We start from the raw sequence: 21,631 nt of genomic DNA on the forward strand, positions 1-21,631 counted from the left end.
CACCAGCTACTGGGTCTCCTGCTGCCACCCTCCACCAGAACACTGCACTCCTGGACAAGGAGTCAGAAGCCTGATGAGGTGCATCCCTGCTGGTCCTGGAGTCGAGGGAGAAGATTCTGCAGGAGAAGTTCTGCAGGAGCAGATAAGTATTACCTGCATCCCTGCCTTACCCCCCTCCTCCACCCCTCCTCCACGTCCCTGGGGGCCTGCGGTCCCCGCTTGGGCATCTGCCATGTCCAGCGCGGCCGCTAAATTGGTCTTAGTCGCCAAGGCAACCATGTCCTTTAATCCTGTGGCGCTAACGACTCCATCTCTCTCAGTGGTCCCCACAGTGGGTGACTGACTACGAAGAGGCAGCGTGAGCGGCAGCATCCCACCTCGGATGTCTCCGTCTCTCCACCCCCCTCACCTCGCCGGTGGCGCTTGCGGACTGCTCTTCCCCCTCCCTAGGGAGAGTAATCCGAAGGAGAATTATCCGGCTCGGACGAGCCAGGTCCTTTTTGGACTATAGGGCATTTTCAAATCCTGTGACGCCAACCACCTCTCTAAGTGGTTTTCCACAGAAGACGCCCGACTACTAACAGGGAGCGTGAGCAGCAGCATCCCTCCTCGGATGGCTCTGGCTCTCCCCCCCCCCCCCCTCGTCTAGAGGCGCGTTCGGGCGACTCTCCCCTCCCTTAGGGAGCGCAAGTCTGAAGGAGAATTTCCGGCTCTGATTAGGTCATGGAGCGGGACCCCTCGCCTAAGCTCTCCACCAGGGTGGCTGACTTAGTGGTGACTGTCCGAGACACCTTTATTCTCCAAGGGGATTCTCCTCCTTCCACTGGTCAGGAGTTCCCCCTTTTTCCGTCCAGGCAGTCGGAGACTACCATGTTCCCGGTCCATGAGGGATTTTTCCGCGGTCATGTCCAGGGCCTGGGGTGGTCTTAATAAGGTTCTCGACCACCCAGCGCATGAATATACTTTCCTTTCCCTGCTGACGGCGAGGAGAGGTGTCTCCTCCCCCTAAGGTGGATCCTCCGGTGGCCGGATTAGCCAATTATGTGGCCCTTCCTGTCTTAGTCAGTTCCTCTTTCCAGGATGCTGTAGACAGACGCATAGACTCTCTTCCAGGTCCTTTTTTCGCTGGCAGCGCGTCCCTGTGACCTACCTTTCACTCAGCAGGGGTAGCCAGTGCTCTCTCGGTGTGGTTACAACACCACCACCAGGAACTGGCGGTACGAGATGCGGCTACTAACACACTGGAGTTGGTTCTCCAGATGTCTCAGGCTTCTAAGATTCTTTGCGAAGCTTCTAGGGACATTGTTTCCCTCTTTGCCCGCAGGTTGGCCATCTCTGTCACTCAGCGCGAAGAGATTTGATTGAAGGTGTGGGATGCTGACGCCTCCACCAAGCGTTCCCTTGCTAATCTCCCCTTTGGGGTTTCCAGACCTTATGGGGATCAGCTGGACGAGTTCATCTCTGCATGCCTTTTGCCGTTTCTCATCTGGTAGGCCGTCGCCTGCTTCCTCCGCCGGGGGTCTCAGGTCGCCCGCAAAGAGCCCTTCCTTTGCACCAGCCTTCCCGGCACTAGAGGGCCCAGTCAGCCCGCCCTGCTGCTCCTAGGCCTATCACATGTCCCGATTGCGGAATCCCACCATCGATTCCTGCGCTTCGCCATTATGGGTCGACACTGTCAGTTTGTCGCCCTTCCTTCGGGTTGGCGACCACCCCGCGGGTCCTTGCCACGGTCCTGGACCGCTCATGGCGCTTCTTCGTACCAGGGGCATTCCTTTGCTGCCCTATCGGGACGATATCCGTATAGAGGCCCCCCTCTCTACCGCAGACCACGGGCAGCGTCCGGATCACTGTTCAGACCCTGGAACGGTTCGGCTGGCTGGTAACTTTCCCAAACTCCTGCCTCTTCCCGTCCCAGAGGCTCTCCTTCCGGAGGGTGATTTTGGACACCTCGGCTGCCTAAGTATTCTACCAGCCTTCAAGTCCTCCCAGGTCCAGGGGGCAGTGTCGCATCTGCTGCGCTCCCCGTGCCTCTCCATTCGGGAATACTTGCAGGTCCTGGGTCTTATGGTAGCCTCTTTCGAGGCCTTCCATATGCCCAGTTTCACACTCGCCTGGCGCAACAGGAGATCCTTTACCTTTCAGCGGGTTCGGGCAGCTCTCCCTTGGTGGCTGTTCCCAAAGAACCTGAGGTCGGGGAGTTCCTTTCTCGCATTCTCCTGGACGATCAGCCGCCACCGATGCCAGCATCCTGGGTTGGGGGGGGCGTTTTCCAGTCTCGCACGGTTCAAGGAATTTGGTCGGCGGCAGAGTCTCGCCTTCCAATCAACTTTCTGGAACTGAGGGCGATTTTTTCCGCTCTCTCTCTCCTATTGGACCTCTCTCCTTGCGGGCCTCCCAGTGCGGGTTCAAACGGGCAATGCCGCGGCCGTGGCCTATATCAACCATCAGGGCGGGACCCGCAGCCGGATGGTGATGCAGGAGGTGAAGAGAATTCTGACGTGGGCGGAGACGCACGTTCCGGTGTTGTCAGCAGTTTGCATTCCAGGAGTGGACAACTGGACAGCGGACTTTCTAAGCCACAACACGGTGGATCCAAGCGGGTGGTCTCTGCATCCAGAAGGGTTCGAGGAAATCTGCCACAGATGGGACCGTCCGGATGTGGACTTAATGGCGTCCGGGTTCAACAACAAGATCCCAGTGGTCCTGGCTCGCGCCCGAGATCCGGAGGCGTACGGATGGATGCGCAGGTGTCTCCGTGGCAGGACTTCAGCCTCCTCTGTTTTCCTCTCCTACCAAAGGGTCTACGCCAGTTCGAGGCGGAAGGGACTCCGACCGTTCTCATCACCCCAGAGTGGCCTCGCCGCGCGTGGTTTTTTCGGACGTGGCTCGGTTGCTGGCGGACGCCCCATGGCCTCTTCCCGACGGACAGGACCTACTGTCTCAGGGCCCGTTCTGCCACCGGAATTTGCGGTCTCTTCGTTTACCGGCGTGACTGTTGAAACCGCCATCCTGATAAAGATGGGGTTCTCGGATTCAGTGGTTAGGACCATGATCAGTCCGGGGAAGTCTTCTTCCTCCCGGATTTACTATCGTACCTGGATGGCCTTCCTATCCTTTTTTGAGGGTTCGGGGTTCCCTCCCCTTCGGTTTTCCATCTTGATGGTACTGTCTTTTCTTCAGTCTGGGCTTGTGCAGGGACTGTCGCTTAGTTCCCGGTAAGGTCAGGTTTCGGCGCGGGCCGTCAGAGTCCCTTGCTCTTAAGGGTCCGGTGGTGACCTTTCTTCGGGGGTGGCGCATTCGGTTCCCCGTATGTTCCCCCTTTGTCTCCTTGGGATCTCAATTTGGTTCTGCGCGCTCTGCAGTCGGCCCCCTTCGAGCCTTTGAGGAGGGTCTCTCTGACTGTTCTCATCTGGACTTCCTTGTGACCATAGCTTCTGATACAGCTACATAGCGTAGTGATTAAAGTTCTGGGCTATTATGCAGTGGCTGTGAGTTCACGTCCCATCACGAGCTTTTAAGTCAGACTGGTGTCGGAGCTGGCCGCTCTTTCCTGTCAGGAGACTTTCTGGTTTTCCACCAGGATTAGGTTGTGCTCCGTCCAGTCCCCTTCTTTTTGCCCAGGGTGGTCTCTCCCTTCCGCCTTGATGAGGATCTTGTCCTGCCTTCCTTTTGTCCTTCTCCGGCTATCCCCAAGGAATGCACTCTGCATTCCCTGGATGTTGTACGGGTCCTGGAGGTGTGTCTCGCGGCTACTGCTTCCGTCCGCCGTTCTTGGCGCTCTGGATCTGCTTGGCTATTTCCGCGGCTTGTCACGCTTGTGGTGGAGTTCCCCCGGCTAGAATTGCCGTTCTCTCCATTGGGGCGGAGGGGGCTTCCTGGGCAAGACGCAGTCGTGCCTCTGCGTCTCAGCTGTGTACGGCGGCCACCTAGTCGTCCTTGCATACCTTAGCAAATTTTTGTCAGTTGCATTCACTGGCTTCGGCTGATGCGCCTTTGGCCGCAGGGTTTTGGAGGGTGTTGTTCCTGTTTGACCGTTGGGGCGTTCCTCCTGGCGGTGCTGGTATTTTTTCCCACCCCATGGACTGCTTTTGGACGTCCCATGATCTGTGTCCCCCAATGGAAAAAAGCACGAGAAAAGGAGATTTTTGTGAAACTCACCTGTAAAATCTTTTTCTCGTCTTTTCCATTGGGGGACACAGACCATGGGTATAGCTTAGAGGTATTAGTAGGAGGGACACTATGCAAATGAAAGAGCTCCTCCTCCTCGGGCTATACCCCCAGACTCCACCAGGAGGAACTCAGGCGTTGCACAAGCAGTAGGAGAAGGAGCAAGAAAAAATCATGGAAACCATCGGACCAAGCCATAAGGTCCAACCAGAAACAGAAAAACTGAACTAAAGACCCCTCCTGCAACAGGAATAATGGGTGGGAGCTGTGTCCCCCAATGGAAAAGACGAGAAAAAGATTTTACAGGTGAGTTTCACAAAAATCTCCTTTTTATCCCCTGCCCCCGTGATTTTCTAGTCATGCTTCAAGTCACGGTACCCGCGCCCCTTCCCTGTGACTGACGGCGCTTATGCAGAGAGTTCGGCTGCCTTTGCTGAACAGCCTGCTGTCAGTCACAGGGAAGGGGGCGTGGTTACCTTGACTTGACTAGAAAATCATGGGGGCAGGGGATAAAAGAACTTTTTCTGAGCTTTAGCCGCATCGGCCTTCAGAAAGAAAATGATCCTCGGAAACGCGCTGCTGCCTACTCTCAGGTACTGCTGGCGGCTTGGGATTGTTTTTGGAGGTGAAAGGTTCCCTTTAAAGCCTTTAGATGCCATGATCAAGTGATCTGCGGCCAGTAAGGATGTTGGCATCAGAGCAGTTTATGCTCCGATGCTCTCACTTACCCTGCGCTGGATTGTGCAGGGCAACGGCTCTTTTATTTACTATAACACACTGCTGGGAGGAGGCTTCTGCCCAGCAGTGTGTTCAGTGATGTCACCGGCTCTGATGGGCAGGCTTTAGCACTGCCCTAGCCATTTTACAGGCTCACTGCTGGGCAGAAGCCTCCGCCTGGCAGCCCTATGGAGAGCCCGGTACGTCACCGGAACTCCAGAAAATGCCTTTGCCCTGGACTGCTCCGATGCTCTTGTCAGGGGGGCCGCCTGGGTGAAAATGGGGATATGTCCGGGTTCAGCTCTGAACTCGGGACGACCCTTTTAATACGCTGAGTCTCACTGAAGAGACTTAGGGCATTAAAGGTGCAATTCTTATTTTGGCCACCAGGTGGAAGGCCAACATAAGAAATCAGCAATTCTGAGTAATAAATGGATTTTAATTATCCGAATAAAAAAAAAAAATTGGGATTTTTTTAGGCTCAAATAAGAGTTTCAAAATCAATTAAAAAAAGTAAAAAAAAAAATAAAAGGTTCAATCAACCCCCTTTGCATATAAAAATAAATAAATACATAAATAACAAAAAATAAAAAAATAAACATCATGGGTATCCCTGCAAACCGAAAAAACCCGTACTATTAAAATATACGGTAAAAATTTTTTTCAAATTTGGCGAATGGCGTAAACCGAAAAAAAGGTCAAATGGCCAATTTACCATTTATTCATTGCTTATCTTACACAAAAAATGTAATACAAAATGTCTCACACACTCCAAAATGGTGTCAATAAAAACTACAGATTGTCCTGCAACAAATGAGCCCCCACACAACTCAGCAAATATAACTATAAAAATGTTCTGGGGGTCAGAATATGGTGATGCCGCCCTCCAAACTAAGTAATCGGGGGCTAAAGGTCTTGGTTAGACTTGTTTTTTAAGGCAAAACATTCTTTGTCGGGCGTAATAAAAAAAAAAAAAAAAAAAAAAACACACACACAACTATGGCTTTCCGGGTTTTGTTTTTACAACGTTCACGGTAAGTATTTTGTTTTACTACTTAAAGGGCTTCTGTAACCCCACAACAGTCTTTTTTTTTTTTTTTTGGGCTAGTTACATTCATTATAGTGCGATATATGAGAATATAATGGTGTCACTTACTTTCATGCGGCCGTTTCTCGAGAAAACGAAGTTTTATAATATGCAAATCCGGTCTCTACCAGCAAGTAGGGCGTCTACTTGCTGGTAGCCGCCGCAGAAAACCGCCCCCTCGTCGTGTTGATTGACAGGGCCAGCCGCGATCTCCTCCTCCGTCCGGCCCTGTCAGTATTTCAAAAATCGCGCGCCTCTGTTCATTCGGCGTAGGCGCTCTGAGATGAGGAGGCTCGTCTCCGCAGAACTCCCTCAGTGCGCCTGCGCCGATGACGTCTTCTCTTTCGGTGATGTCATCGGCACAGGCGCACTGAGGGAGTTCTGAGGAGACGAGGCGCACGATTTTTGAAATACTGACAGGGCCGGCCGGAGGAGGAGATCGCGGCTGGCCCTGTCAATCAACACGACGAGGGGGCGGTTTTCTGCGGCGGCTACCAGCAAGTAGACGCCCTACTTGCTGGTAGAGACCGGATTTGCATATTATAAAACTTCGTTTTCTCGAGAAACGGCCGCATGAAAGTAAGTGACACCATTATATTCTCATATATCGCGCTATAATGAATGTAACTAGCCAAAAAAAATAAAATGACTGTTGTGGGGTGACAGAATCCCTTTAAAAAATAAAAAATAAACCTTTGAAAACAAAATTTTCTTTGCATCACCATATTCTGTGGGGCTGTAAATTGGGACCTGCCATAACCTTGTTAGCTGGAAATATCCTTCAGAAGAGGTCATATTTCCCAGATGTCACGTACTGATAATACCCCAGGGCGGGGTGGATGCAGGATATCGGTAGCGTCCTCACAATTGGCGCCAATATCCCAAGCAAACCTCGAGGCGTCTGGCTGGCTGCTGCACATTTACCGTACTCTGATAGGCTTGTGTCGGCGAGGTTAGGATTCGGTGATGGTTTCCATAGCTCAGATACAAACATGAACAGATGTAATAGTAACCAGCATACGCTCCTCCAGCTACTAAAACAATCGGACGCATCGTCCTTTATATGGACCATAGTATAGGTTACATTGTAATAATCTGTCCAGGGATTCAGAGAGGAGCCCGGTGATGGGTCGCAGTCCTCCAGGGCGATCCTCCAGGTCATGGTACTAATCACAGGAAGAAATGATCCTTAAGGGGCTTCTGTCACCTCACTAAACTGTTTTTTTTTTTTTTTTTGGTTACTTATAATCCCTATACTGCGATTTATGCATACATACTGTAATTAATCATTTTGGTTCAGCAGATTATGTTAAAAACGTGACGTCACATCTACACCCGGCGCAGGCGCATTGAGAAGGGGGGCGCTCGCTCAGCCGCTCCTTCCTCAATGCGCCTGTGCCGGGTGTAGATGTGACGTCATCGGCGCAGGCGCATTGAGGATGGAGCGGCCGAGCAAGCGTCCTCCTCTCAGTGCGCCTGCGCCGACTGAAGACAGGTACGGCGCAGGCGCCAGATTTTGAATGCAAACAGGGCCAGCAGAGAAAGATCCCGTCCGCTGGCCCTGTCAATCAACATGCTGAGGGGGCATCTTTAGGATAGGAGGATGCGGCTGCTACCAGCAAGTAGCTGCCCTACTTGCTGGTAGCAAGATAATTTGCATATTTTAAAAGTACGTTTTTAACATAATCTGCTGAACCAAAATGATTAATTGCAGTATGTATGCATAAATCGCAGTATAGGGATTATAAGTAACCAAAAAAAAAACAAAAAACTGTTTAGTGGGGTGACAGAAGCCCTTTAATGTAGAATGATATCCAGCCTGATGACGGTGTGATGTTCCCTCAGCTGTTCCTGTGCTGGGTCCCATACAGCAGACAAAGGGCGAGCTCCACGTGATGGAGGAGATGAATCTGACCTGTAAGATCCATTCATTTTACCCGGCACCTATAGAGGTCACATGGCGCACAGAAGATGGACAGGTGCTGAACTCTACCCTCACCTACTCCCTCCCTGACCCGGCTGGTCTGTACCAGGTCACCAGCTCCATGAGTTACTGCCCAACATTGAAGGACCTGAAAAAGACATTCACGTGTGAAGTGAGACATGGAAGTACTGGAGTCACGAGAAAAACTACGTGGAAACTGGAAGATCTGAGTAAGTAGTGCTGAGACAGGATCCTCTATATACTGTGGCCGCTCTGGCAGAGCTGAGACAGGATCCTTTATTTACTGTGGCCGCTCTGGTGGAGCAGAGATTTGATCCTCTATATACTGTGGCCGCTCTGGCAGAGCAGAGACAGGATCCTCTATATACTGTGGCCGCTCTGGCAGAGCAGAGACAGGATCCTCTATATACTGTGGCCGCTCTGGCAGAGCAGAGACAGGATCCTCTATATACTGTGGCCGCTCTGGCAGAGCAGAGACGGGATCCTCTATATACTGTGCCCGCTGTAGTCATACAGCTGAGGTACATAAACTATTTTCATAATCGCCTATCACACATGGATGGTGGCCATAGTTGGTTTTACCGCTGACTGCAGTTGATTTGATTCTTACCTATTGTCTTGTTTCAGTAATTTCATGATTTTGTTGGGCCTCAGATATATGGGTCCTGAGCATGAGTGTTATATGTCATACTTATATATACTGTATATACACACAGAGTTTATGATCCGTGACTTTATAGTCTTGTACCACATACTTTATCATCTTCTGTATAGACACTATACTCTGTATATGACACCTGTTATTCTATATCACACATCGCTGACTCCATACTGTACTGTATATGACACCTGTTATTATATATCACACATCGCTGACTCCATACTGTACTGTATATGACACCTGTTATTCTATATCACACATCGCTGACTCCATACTGTACTGTATATGACACCTGTTATTGTATATCTCCCATCGCTGACTCCATACTGTACTGTATATGACACCTGTTATTCTATATCACACATCGCTGACTCCATACTGTACTGTATGACACCTGTTATTCTATATCACACATCGCTGACTCCATACTGTACTGTATATGACACCTGTTATTGTATATCTCCCATCGCTGACTCCATACTGTACTGTATATGACACCTGTTATTCTATATCACACATCGCTGACTCCATACTGTACTGTATATGACACCCGTTATTCTATATCGCACATCACTGACTCCTTACTGTACTGTATATGACGCCTGTTATTGTATATCACACATCGCTGACTCCATACTGTACTGTATATGACGCCTGTTATTCTATATCACACATCGCTGACTCCATACTGTACTGTATATGACACCTGTTGTTCTATGTCACATATCACTGACTCCATACTGTACTGTATATGACACCTGTTATTCTATATCACACATCGCTGACTCCATACTGTACTGTATATGACACCTGTTATTCTATGTCACACATCACTGACTCCATACTGTACTGTATATGACACCTGTTATTCTATATCACACATCGCTGACTCCATACTGTACTGTATATGACACCTGTTATTCTATATCACACATCGCTGACTCCATACTGTACTGTATATGACACCTGTTATTCTATATCACACATCGCTGACTCCATACTGTACATGACACCTGTTATTCTATATCATACATAGCTGACTCCATACTGTACTGTATATGACACCTGTTATTCTATATCACACATCGCTGACTCCATACTGTACTGTATATGACACCTGTTATTCTATATCACACATCGCTGACTCCATACTGTACATGACACCTGTTATTCTATATCATACATAGCTGACTCCATACTGTACTGTATATGACACCTGTTATTCTATATCACACATCGCTGACTCCATACTGTACTGTACTGTACATGACACCTGTTATTCTATATCATACATAGCTGACTCCATACTGTACTGTATATGACACCTGTTATTCTATATCACACATCGCTGACTCCATACTGTACATGACACCTGTTATTCTATATCATACATAGCTGACTCCATACTGTACTGTATATGACACCTGTTATTCTATATCACACATCGCTGACTCCATACTGTACTGTATATGACACCTGTTATTCTATGTCACACATCACTGACTCCATACTGTACTGTATATGACACCTGTTATTCTATATCACACATCGCTGACTCCATACTGTACTGTATATGACACCTGTTATTCTATATCACACATCGCTGACTCCATACTGTACATGACACCTGTTATTCTATATCATACATAGCTGACTCCATACTGTGCTGTATATGACACCTGTTATTCTATATCACACATTGCTGACTCCATACTGTGCTGTATATGACACCTGTTATTCTATATCACACATTGCTGACTCCATACTGTGCTGTATATGACACCTGTTATTCTATATCACACATCGCTGACTCCATACTGTACTGTATATGACACCTGTTATTCTATATCACACATCGCTGACTCCATACTGTACTGTATATGACGCCTGTTATTCTATATCACACATCGCTGACTCCATACTGTACTGTATATGACACCTGTTATTCTATATCACACATCGCTGACTCCATACTGTACTGTATATGACACCTGTTATTCTATATCACACATCGCTGACTCCATACTGTACTGTATATGACACCTGTTATTCTATATCGCACATCGCTGACTCCATACTGTACTGTATATGACACCTGTTATTCTATATCGCACATCGCTGACTCCATACTGTACTGTATATGACACCTGTTATTCTATATCACACATCGCTGACTCCATACTGTACAGTATATGACACCTGTTATTCTATATCACACATCGCTGACTCCATACTGTACAGTATATGACACCTGTTATTCTATATCACACATCGCTGACTCCATACTGTACTGTATATGACACCTGTTATTCTATATCACACATCGCTGACTCCATACTGTACTGTATATGACACCTGTTATTCTATGTCACACATCGCTGACTCCATACTGTACTGTATATGACACCTGTTATTCTATATCACACATCGCTGACTCCATACTGTACTGTATGACACCTGTTATTCTATATCACACATCGCTGACTCCATACTGTGCTGTATATGAAACCTGTTATTCTATATCACACATCACTGACTCCATACTGTACTGTATATGTCACCTGTTATTCTATATCACACATCGCTGACTCCATACTGTGCTGTATATGACACCTGTTATTCTATATCACACATTGCTGACTCCATACTGTGCTGTATATGACACCTGTTATTCTATATCACACATTGCTGACTCCATACTGTGCTGTATATGACACCTGTTATTCTATATCACACATTGCTGACTCCATACTGTGCTGTATATGACACCTGTTATTCTATATCACACATCGCTGACTCCATACTGTACTGTATATGACACCTGTTATTCTATATCACACATTGCTGACTCCATACTGTGCTGTATATATTATTATATTTTCTCTCTTGCAGTTTCGGAGCCCACGGTGTCTGATATTTCTTGTATTCCCCCGTCTCCTGAGCCTGGTACTTCGGTGACCTTTTCCTGCGATGTCAGTGACTTGTACTCTACGGACTTGACAGTTCTGTGGTTCAGAAACAATCAAAAGATGTCAGAAGAGAAGTGCAAAAAGACTTTTCAGCCGGATCCAGAGTCTGGGACGTATCGGGGAACCGTAGAAGTGAACTGTCTAGTAACTCCTGATTTTTACGAGCAGGAGATCCGTATGGAGCTGAATGACTCCAAACAGATTATCGAAAGAAAGTTTAGATTCACCCTGGCAGGTAGTTATCACACCAGTCCTGTACTGGGAGCCGACTGGTTGTGTGTTTTGTGCTCTTAAAGCTAGCAGCACAATCTGAATGTTTAAAGTGGTGGTGATTATAGTCCTGGATGAACTCATTCTGCGGAGGCTCCGGGGGTAACACGTATTTTGTATCTTTTTACTTTCCTCTTGGTTTCCTCTCAATTATCCAGAGAAATCCGTTACCTCTCCTGCTCCTGTCATTCCTCATGGGTAGGGCCGAAACAATTACTCGATTTAATCAAGTAACTCGACACAAAAAAATCCTCCATGCAAATTATTTTCTACATTTTGTGTCATGTGACCACAGAGCGCGAGTGAAGCGCTTGCCATTACTCGCACACCGTTGTCACCTGCCGGCAATTGTCAGTGTCATTCATAGTACTGCAAAGCCGCTAATATCCACCGCTGTTTCCAGACTGCGTTCCCTTTAGCTTCCGCTAGAAGCTTCTACTAACCCACCAGGTTCTATCAGCTACTGCAGCGTCTCCCACATGACCGCGTGTACCACACCCGCCAGTCACTTACCCGTCCTGTACCAAAAAGCAGCGAAGCACATTCCCAGCTATCAGCCATTACTTTGCCGGGAAATGTAGTTTCATTGGCTACAACAAGTAGCGCGCACGTCTTACTCAGAAACACTACTGTACATTGTCCGTAATGCAAAGTTTAGAGGCGTCTGTGAGAGCGCTGTGATTGGTCGCCGCTCTGTAGAGGCTGTGCGGAGGCGCGTACATTGTATGTGAGCGCTGCAGTACAGAGCAACCCAGATAATACAGCGTGGTCTGTGCCTAGTACACAGAGATACAGCAGAGATGAGCGAATTTCATATTTTGAAATTCATTCACGCTTCGTTTACTAGTAAAAGGTGAATTGCGGTATGGATTCCGTTATCATGGACCATAACCCAATTCTATGACGGAATGCATAACAGAATGCCTTTAGAGGCATTCCGTTATTCATTCCATCATAATAGAAGTCTATGGGCTGCAATACTGATCCGTCCAGTTTCCGTTATGCAGGAGAGTCCTCTCCTTTTACCAGTAAATTTCATAACCTGAAATTCGCTCATCTCTAATATACAGCATGGTCTGTGCCTAGTGCACAGATATACAGCGCTGTCTGTGAGGAACAACATAACTACTGGGATGTGAAGGGTTACTGTTCATTATAAGAGTTGTTTTGCATCATAATTATTTTAAAGGGACCCTAGACTTTGTGTCTAGCCAGATGGCACGGGGAAGGGGGGAAGCTGATGGCACTGGGGGGGGGGGGGGCACCTGATGGCAGTGGAGGGGGGAGCTGATGACACTTTCGGGGGGCTGATGGCACTGGAGGGGGGCAGCTGATGGCATTGTTAGGGGGGGCTGATGGCACTGTATGGGGGAGCTGATGGCACTGTAGGGGGGAGCTGATGGCACTGTAGGGGGGAGCTGATGGCACTGTAAGGGGCAGCTGATGGCACAAGGGGGGGGGGGGGGCAACTGATGACACTGGGTGGGGGAGCCTGAAGGCAGGGGGGTCTGATGATGGCATTGTCGGGGGGGGGGGGGGTCTGATTAGTTTTTATAAAGGAAAACATTCTTTCAATAGTTTTTTTCTTATTAGAGTACTCGATTAATTGTTGGAGTAATCGGTAGAATACTTGATCAATCAATAGCTGCAGCCCCAATCATGGGGACAATGTGCGGCCGTATCCCGCTGGAGTCCAGACACCTTGTGAGCCAATAGTCAGTGACCCTTGTAATCTGACAGGAGGGGGATCTAGGCCGGCACCCCGTAAAACCTGCATGTAACATTCATTTACTGTATAATTAAAATGTCTTCTCAGGGTCCCCAGTCCTTAGTGACATCACCAGCGAGCCCAGTGACGCCAGATACGGCCAGCCTGTGACTCTGCGCTGCAAGGTGACCAACGCTAAACCGAAAGATGTAGAGGTGAAGTGGTTAAAGAGCGATAAACCCCTGGAGAGCGGACAAGGAGTAGCGAAGCAAATCCCTGAGGAGGACGGGTCCGTATCCTGCTCCCTGCAGATCACTGCTACAGCCCTGGACTACGCCAAAGCTTACACCTGCTCTGTGAAGCCCAAGAACACGACAGCGACGCTCAAGAAGACCCATTATATAAAGCTCCCGGGTAAGAAACTGCTCTGAGACTAAATTAGTAAATTATAGAAAAAAGTGCCTTCTCTAAGGTGGAAACCCTGTGACCATATAAAAGGTACAATAAAGGCCACTCCACCTGCCGGCAGCAGTCCTGGAGATCTGAAGGCGGCCAAACATATTGGAAAGTTGAAGTCATTTTCAGCAGAGTAGGGCAGATCAGGAGATGCAAGCGCCACTTATCTCAAGGAGTTGGGAGAAATGTGATCATGTACTATATAAAGAGCGGAGAGGAGATAAGCGGCAAGGACCCGAGGAGAGCATGTGTGCGGTCCAGCAGATAACCACTGGACGGGACATCTGCTGGATCCCGACATCTGCACTGATGAAATATCTTACTCTGACGGCCTCCGTTCCTCTATGGTTGTAGCTGGAAGCAGTTATAGCAGGTTTACCTCCTAATGAGACTAATTACTTCCATCCAAAGAAACCCCCCCAAGGGTGTCAATGGCGGCTCTGGCTGTCGGGGTATTGGGATCTGCACGGCCGGCCGGCTTGTGATGTCTCCTCGCTGCAGGTGCACAGCTGAGCGCAGTAATCTTGCTCTCTCTTGGTTTCTTGCAGATAGAGCACCAAAGTTTTCAGACATAAGTGTGCGGCCGGAGAGACCTGTCGCAGGGAAGGAAGCCACATTCACAGCGACCATATCTGGATTCACACCAGACATTCGGGTGAAATGGTATAAAGAGTTCGACCCGTTTCCCAGCGACTTTGTCACCACATCAGATCCACAGATTGGAAAGGACTCTCTATGCACTTGTTCCAGCAGCCTGAGGTTCTCTCCCCAGGACAATGACCATGGGGCGTCCATCCGCTGTGAGGTGACACATTCTGTCACTAAGAATTTATATGAGCAGCTGTGCACCCTGCGCCTCTCAGGTAAGTGCACTCTGATTTCACAAACACACACACGGTGTAAGAGTGCACCGTGTGTTCACATTGATCGTGCTCTCAGGTGAACCTACAGTTTCTGGGTTTGGGGTGGCCCCAACGCTACGCTGGTTCCCCTGGACACCGTTGAGGTGTCACCACATGTTGCTGCTCTCTGGAAGGGATGGTAAGGCATGGTGCACCCCAATGGGAAATAAGTCCAGAGAGTCGGGGTCTGCAGTAACCAGGGGGCTTCTTTACTGGAGGAATTCAGGTGCAAAACAATACAGGCGAGGCATTGGGCCAGCTTCTCCAGTCTCCCCCCTGAGACGAGGCATAGGGCCAGCTTCTCCAGTCTCCCCCCTGAGACGAGGCATAGGGCTGGCTTCTCCAGTCTCCGCCCTGAGACGAGGCATAGGGCTGGCTTCTCCAGTCTCCCCCCTGAGACGAGGCATAGGGCCAGCTTCTCCAGTCTCCCCCCTGAGACGAGGCATTGGGCCGGCTTCTCCAGTCTCCTCCCTAGAACCAGGCATAGGACCGGGACTGACTGGGATGCCTAGGGCCCACCAATAAAACTCATTCTGGGGGCCCACTGTACAGCGAAATGCAAATATTACCTGCCCACACAGAGGCAGACAGCAACGAGACGCTACAACAGGGGTAGGCAACCGCCGGCACTCCACTGTTGTAAAACTACAACTCCCAGCATGCATACCTGCTCTGCTCTTCTAAGAAATATCATAGGAACAATGGAGCATGCTGGGAATTCTAGTTTCACAACAGCTGGAGTGCCGAAGGTTGCTGACTCCTGACAAGATGATTGATTATGAGGGTCCCATGTACAGTAGCTCTTCTCACACACTGATTTTTCTGTTAATAGGAAGGACCTCGGATGGACATCTGCCTCTCGCCACACCACACTCAGGTAAGTGGCAGTATTGTGGAGACAGTTATTCAGGTGTCACCAGTAACAAGTACAATCAGATTCCCTAAAATCAGTGTACCGATGGGAGTCTGAGGTGGAAGGAATTATGAGTTCAGCTCCTCCATCTGTAGGACATTTCTGAGGGGTGAGAAGCAGACTTTTCCCCTGACGTTCTTCCTGTCCACTCTTACATTAATGATGAAGTGGTTGCGTTGATGTTTAGGAAGAAATATGATGAGATGATGATGGATACCACAAGTCTGTGATTTAGGGTATGGCAGTGGCTGGGTGCAGCCGTCACATGAAGGATGAATGACATGACCGCTGCAGGGACCGGATCGGTAGGACATTTAAAAGCCAAGTGTGGGTTCTACCTGTATTTCCTGCAGCCCCTGCTTTCTGCCACTTAAAACATATTAGTAAAATCCACCCGCAAATGTATGGGCTCCGGCGAGGTGAAATGTGTTATCTCCGAAGTCTCGCAAGACTTCGCTAAATAACTTCGGACTTAGTTTTTTTCAGCCTAAGGCTACATGCACACGACCGTGTGTGTTTTGCGGTCCGCAAAAAAACTGGATGATGTTCCGTATGGCATCCGTTTTTTTGTGGATCCATTGTAATAATGCCTATCTTTGTCTGCAAACTAGAAAAAAATAGGACATTCACTATTTTTTTTGCGGTTCAACGGAATGGACATACTGATGCGGACAGCACACGGTGTGCTGTCCGTGTTTTTTGCGGACCCACTAAAATGAATGGGTCCGCATCCTATCCGCAAAAAAAAATAAAAAAAAATGGAACGGGCACAGAAACAAACAACGTTTGTGTGCATTTAGCCTATTACTGAATTCTACAATTGATGTTCTAGATTCTTCTTACATGTACACAAGTGGACAAAATTGTTGGTTCCTTCTGAGAAAGAAAAACCCACAATGGCCACTGAAATAACCTGAAACTGACAAAAGTAGTTATAAATAAAATTATGCTGAAAATCAAATAGTGGCCTGGGCAAAAATGGTGGTTCCCCTAGAAAACACTGAAAATAATGCAGCCATACGAACAATTAAACGGAGTTGTGTCCTGTAATTACACCACAGGTGTCTTCAGACTTGTAATCAGTCTGTCTGCCTATATAGAAGGGAAAAGTAGTCACTGTGCTGTTTAGTACTGTTTAGTATTATGGTGGGTACCGCACTGAAGATGGACCAAAGAAAGCTACGGAGAGGAGATTAGAAAGAGAATTATAGGCAGACATGTTAAAGGTAAAGGGGTTCTGCACTTTCAATTAACTGATGATCTATCCTCTGGATAGATCATCAGCTTCTGATCGGCCGGGGTCCGGCACCGCGGCCTTCTCACTGTTTACCGCCGGGCCGCCCGCCCACTGACGTCACGACTTGTATCAACTAGAGTGGGCGCGGCTAAGCTCTGTTCACTTGAATGGAGCTTAGCCGCGCCCACTCTAGTTGATACAAGTCGTGAAGTCAGTGGGCGGGCGGCCCGGCGGTAAACAGTGAGAAGGCAGCGGCTCTGCTGGAGCGCCGCTGCCTTCTCAAACAGCTGATCGGCGGGGGTCCCGGGTGTCCGACCCCGGCCGATCAGAAGCTGATGATCTATCCAGAGGATAGATCATCAGTTAATTGAAAGTGCAGAACCCCTTTAACCCCTTAAGGACTCAGCCCTATTTCACCTTAAGGACTTGGCCATTTTTTGCAAATCTGACCAGTGTCCCTTTAAGTGCTCATAACTTTAAAACGCTTTGACTTACCCAGGCCGTTCTGAGATTGTTTTTTCGTCACATATTGTACTTCATGACACTGCTAAAATTGGGTCAAAAAAGAAAAATTTTTTGCACAAAAAAATATAATTTGTACCAAATTTTTTGAAAAATTAGCAAATTTCAAAGTTTCAGTTTCTCTACTTCTGTAATACATAGTAATACCCCCAAAAATTGTGATGGCTTTACATTCCCCATATGTGTACTTCATGTGTGTAGCATTTTGGGAATGATATTTTATTTTTTGGGGATGTTACAAGGCTTAGAAGTTTAGAAGCAAATTTTGAAATTTTTCAGAAATCTTCAAAATCCCACTTTTTATGGACCAGTTCAGGTTTGCAGTCATATTGTGAGGCTTAGATAATAGAAACCTCCCAAAAATGACCCCATTCTAGAAACTACACCCCTCAAGGTATTCAAAACTGTTTTTTCAAACTTTATTAACCCTTTAGGTTTTCCACAAGAGTTAATGGCAGATGGAGAAACAATTTAGAAATTTCTATTTTTTGGAAAATTTTCCAATATAATCAATTTTTTCCAGGAGTAAAACAAGGGTTAACTGCCAAACAAAACTCAAAATGGGTTGCCCTGATTCTGTAGTTTGCAGAAACACCCCATATGTGGTGGTAAACTACTATTTGGCTAAACGGCAGGACATAGAAGAAGGGGAACGTCATATGGTTTTTGGAAGGCAGATTTTGCTGGACTGGTTTATTTACACCATGTACCCTTTCAAGCCCCCTGATGCACCCCTAGAGTAGAAACTCCATAAAAGTGACCCCATCTAGGAAACTACGGGATAAGGTGGTTGTTGTTTTGGGACTATTTTAGGGGTAAATATGATTTTTGGTTGCTCTATATTACTCTTTTTTGAGGCAATGTAACAAAAAAAATTTATTCTAAAAATGTTTCTACATTCGCCATTTAGTTTTGTGGAACACCTAAAGGGTTAACATAGTTTGTAAAGTAACTTTTGAATACCTTGAGGGGGGTAGTTTCTTACATGGGGTCACTTTTTTGGAGTTTCTAGTCTAGGCTACATCAGGGGGGGCTTCTAATGGGACATGGTGTCAAAAAAAATCTGTCCATCAAAATCTGCCTTCCAGAAACCGTATGGAGTTCCCTTCGTTCTATGCCCTGCCGTGCGGCTATATAGCCATTTACGACCACATATGGGGCGTTTATGCAAACTACAGAATCAGGGCCATAAATATTGAGTTTTGTTTGGCTGTTAACCCTTGCTTTATTACCGGCAAAAGGGATTCAAATTGAAATTTTGCCCAAAAATGGGTGTTTTGGCACCGTTTTTGTTTTATATTTTTAACACCGTTCATTCGAGGCATTTGGTCAAATGTTATTTTTATAGCGACGACTTTTACGCATGCGACGATGCCCAATATGTATGGCTCTCAGACTTTGGAGACACTAAGCAGGCATCCTAAAAACTGCGGCCCTCCAGATGTTGTAAAACTACAATTCCCACCATGCCCTGCTGATGGCTGTAGGTTGTCTGGGCATGCTGGGAGTTATAGTTTTACAACATCTGGAGGGCCGCAGTTTGAGGATGCCTGCTCTAAAACTAATATTTTTTTGGGGAAAAAAAATTGTTTCCGTGTCTCCAAAGTCTGAGAGCCATAGTGTTTTATGTTCTCTAGTGGACTGTTGGGGATTATAAAAATGTAGTACTCCATGGAAGTGTGATACTCCCTGAAGCAATCGATAATGCAGAGGCCCGGATGATCGGGGCACGTGTCACATTGAGTAGTGGTGTCCTTCCGTATCCCCCTCTTGTGACACACTCTGCACTTTTTTTGGGTTCGTCCCTTCTTTCCAGTATGGGGGACCACACCTGGAAAGTGTTGGCCAGGGACGATCCGGGCGCCTCCAGTTCCCGAGGTACTCCGGCCTGCTCTTTCCCAGTCCGAAAAGATCAGGGCCATGAGGACTGCCTCATAGAACTGGAGGAATGTCCCTGTGCTGCCAGCGCTTCGGGATAGTACAAAAGAGTTGTACATGGCAACCTGTACCAAGTAGACCGCAACTTTTTTGTACCATGCCTGGGTTTTGCGCATGGCGTTATATGGCGTGAGGACTTGATCAGAGAGATCAACTCCTCCCATATACCGATTGTAGTCGACGATACAATCGGGCTTGAGGACCGTTGCCGTGGTACCTCGCACAGAGACTGGGGTCGTGCTGTTACCGTGGATTGTGGACAGCATAAGGACATCCCTCTTGTCCTTATACCTGACCAGCAACAGGTTTCCACTGGTAAGTGCACGGGTCTCACCCCTGGGGATAGGTACCTGGAGGGGGTGGGCAGGGAGGCCGCGCTGATTTTTCCGCACGGTCCCACAAGCGAACGTGGATCTGGCGGCAAGGGACCTGAACAAGGGAATGCTGGTATAAAAGTTATCCACGTACAAGTGGTAACCCTTATCCAGCAGTGGGTACATAAGGTCCCACACGAGTTTCCCGCTAACACCCAGAGTGGGGGGACATTCTGGGGGTTGAATACGGGAATCTCGCCCCTCGTACACACGAAATTTGTAAGTGTACCCTGAGGCACTCTCACAAATTTTGTATAGCTTCACGCCATACCTCGCCCGCTTTGTGGGAATGTATTGGCGGAAACTGAGTCTCCCCTTGAACGCAACGAGAGACTCATCAACCGCGACCTCCCTTCAAGGTACGTAGGCCTGTTCAAATTTGGCCCCAAAGTGATCGATGACCGGCCGTATCTTATACACCCGGTCATAGGCAGGATCACCTCGGGGTGGACATGCTGCATTATCGGAATAATGCAGACATTTCCGGATGGCCTCAAACCGGGGACGTGTCATGGCCATACTGGGTGGCGAAGGGTGCAGGAGGGTGATGGATGCCGATTAGGGGGACACAGGAGCTGGTGCTGGACGATGCTGCACGGTCAGGGTGCTGGACAGGAAGAGGAGGGGAGAGAGGAGCACAGGAAGTTTGAATCTCGCGCCTCTCTCCCCTGCACCAATCAGCACCCTGGACAGCAGTGTTCAGCACCAGGGCCAGCACCGCCTCTGCAAATCCTCGCACTGTGATTGGTGGTGTGTAATCACGCCACCGATCGCAGTGTTTTTCCGGTTCATCGGGTCACAGGATACCCGAATGGACCGGAAACGCAGAAAACCGCAGGTCTGAATGGACCTGCGGTTTTCTGCGATCGTCTATACGGGGGGGTCAAATGACCCCCCCCCCTGCGTTGTTACGGGATGCCGGCTGAATGATTTAAGCCGGAATCCCGTTCTGATTAACCCCCGCGGCGCCGGAATTGCGAATTAAAGCCATGACGTACCGGTACGTCATGGGTCCTTAAGGATTCGGGATCCATGCCGTACCGGTACGTCATGGGTCCTTAAGTATTCGGGATCCATGCCGTACCGGTACGTCATGGGTCCCTAAGGGGTTAAAGGCTATAATACCATTTCCAAACAGCTTGATGTTCCTGTTACTACAGTTGCACATATTAAAAAAATTTAAGGTCTACGGGACTGTAGCCAACCTCCCTGGATGTGGCCACAAGAGGAAAATTGATGACAAATTAAAGAGATGGATAATACAAATGGTAAACAAAGAGCCCAGCTTCCAGGAGATTGGAGGTGAACTCCAAGGTCAAGGTGCATCAGTGTCCTATCGCACCATCCGTCGCAGTTGTAGCTGAAGTGGATTTAATGAAGACGACTGAGGAGGAAACCACTGTTTAAAGCAAATCATAAAAAGCTGGGATTTGCCAAAATGCATATTGACAAGCCTCAAAGTTTCTGGGAGAATGTCCTTTGAACAAATTACGCAAAACTGTAGCTTTTTGGCAAGTCACATCAGATCTATGTTCACAGATGTAAAAAAATAAGCATAGAAAGGAAAGAAGATTGTACCTACTGTGGAACATGGAGGAGGCTCGGGGATGTTTTACGTCTGCTTTCTGCATCTGGCACACAGTGTCTTGAATCTGTGCAGGGTACAATGAAATCTCAAGACTACCAGGCATCTTGGAGCAAAATGTACTGCCCAGTGTCAGAAAGCCTGGTCTCGGCCGCAGGTCATGGGTCCTCCAACAGAATA

The 21,631-nt window shown here is 48.1% G+C and overlaps 1 protein-coding gene across 1 annotated transcript in view; it reads left to right on the top strand.

The window, feature by feature from the left end:
* The window catches only part of LOC122920716, a 132,518-nt gene that overhangs the window by 103,685 nt on the left and 7,202 nt on the right, over positions 1–21,631 (top strand). The window contains exons 8-12 of the mRNA XM_044270426.1: positions 7,817–8,125; positions 11,470–11,781; positions 13,633–13,938; positions 14,529–14,843; positions 15,715–15,759. Of these exons, the coding sequence (XP_044126361.1) occupies positions 7,817–8,125; positions 11,470–11,781; positions 13,633–13,938; positions 14,529–14,843; positions 15,715–15,759 (1,287 nt within the window). The remainder of the gene's footprint in view (positions 1–7,816; positions 8,126–11,469; positions 11,782–13,632; positions 13,939–14,528; positions 14,844–15,714; positions 15,760–21,631) is intronic.

Source organism: Bufo gargarizans, chromosome 10, assembly GCF_014858855.1.
Source record: "Bufo gargarizans isolate SCDJY-AF-19 chromosome 10, ASM1485885v1, whole genome shotgun sequence".
Classification (NCBI taxonomy): Eukaryota; Metazoa; Chordata; class Amphibia; order Anura; family Bufonidae; genus Bufo; species Bufo gargarizans.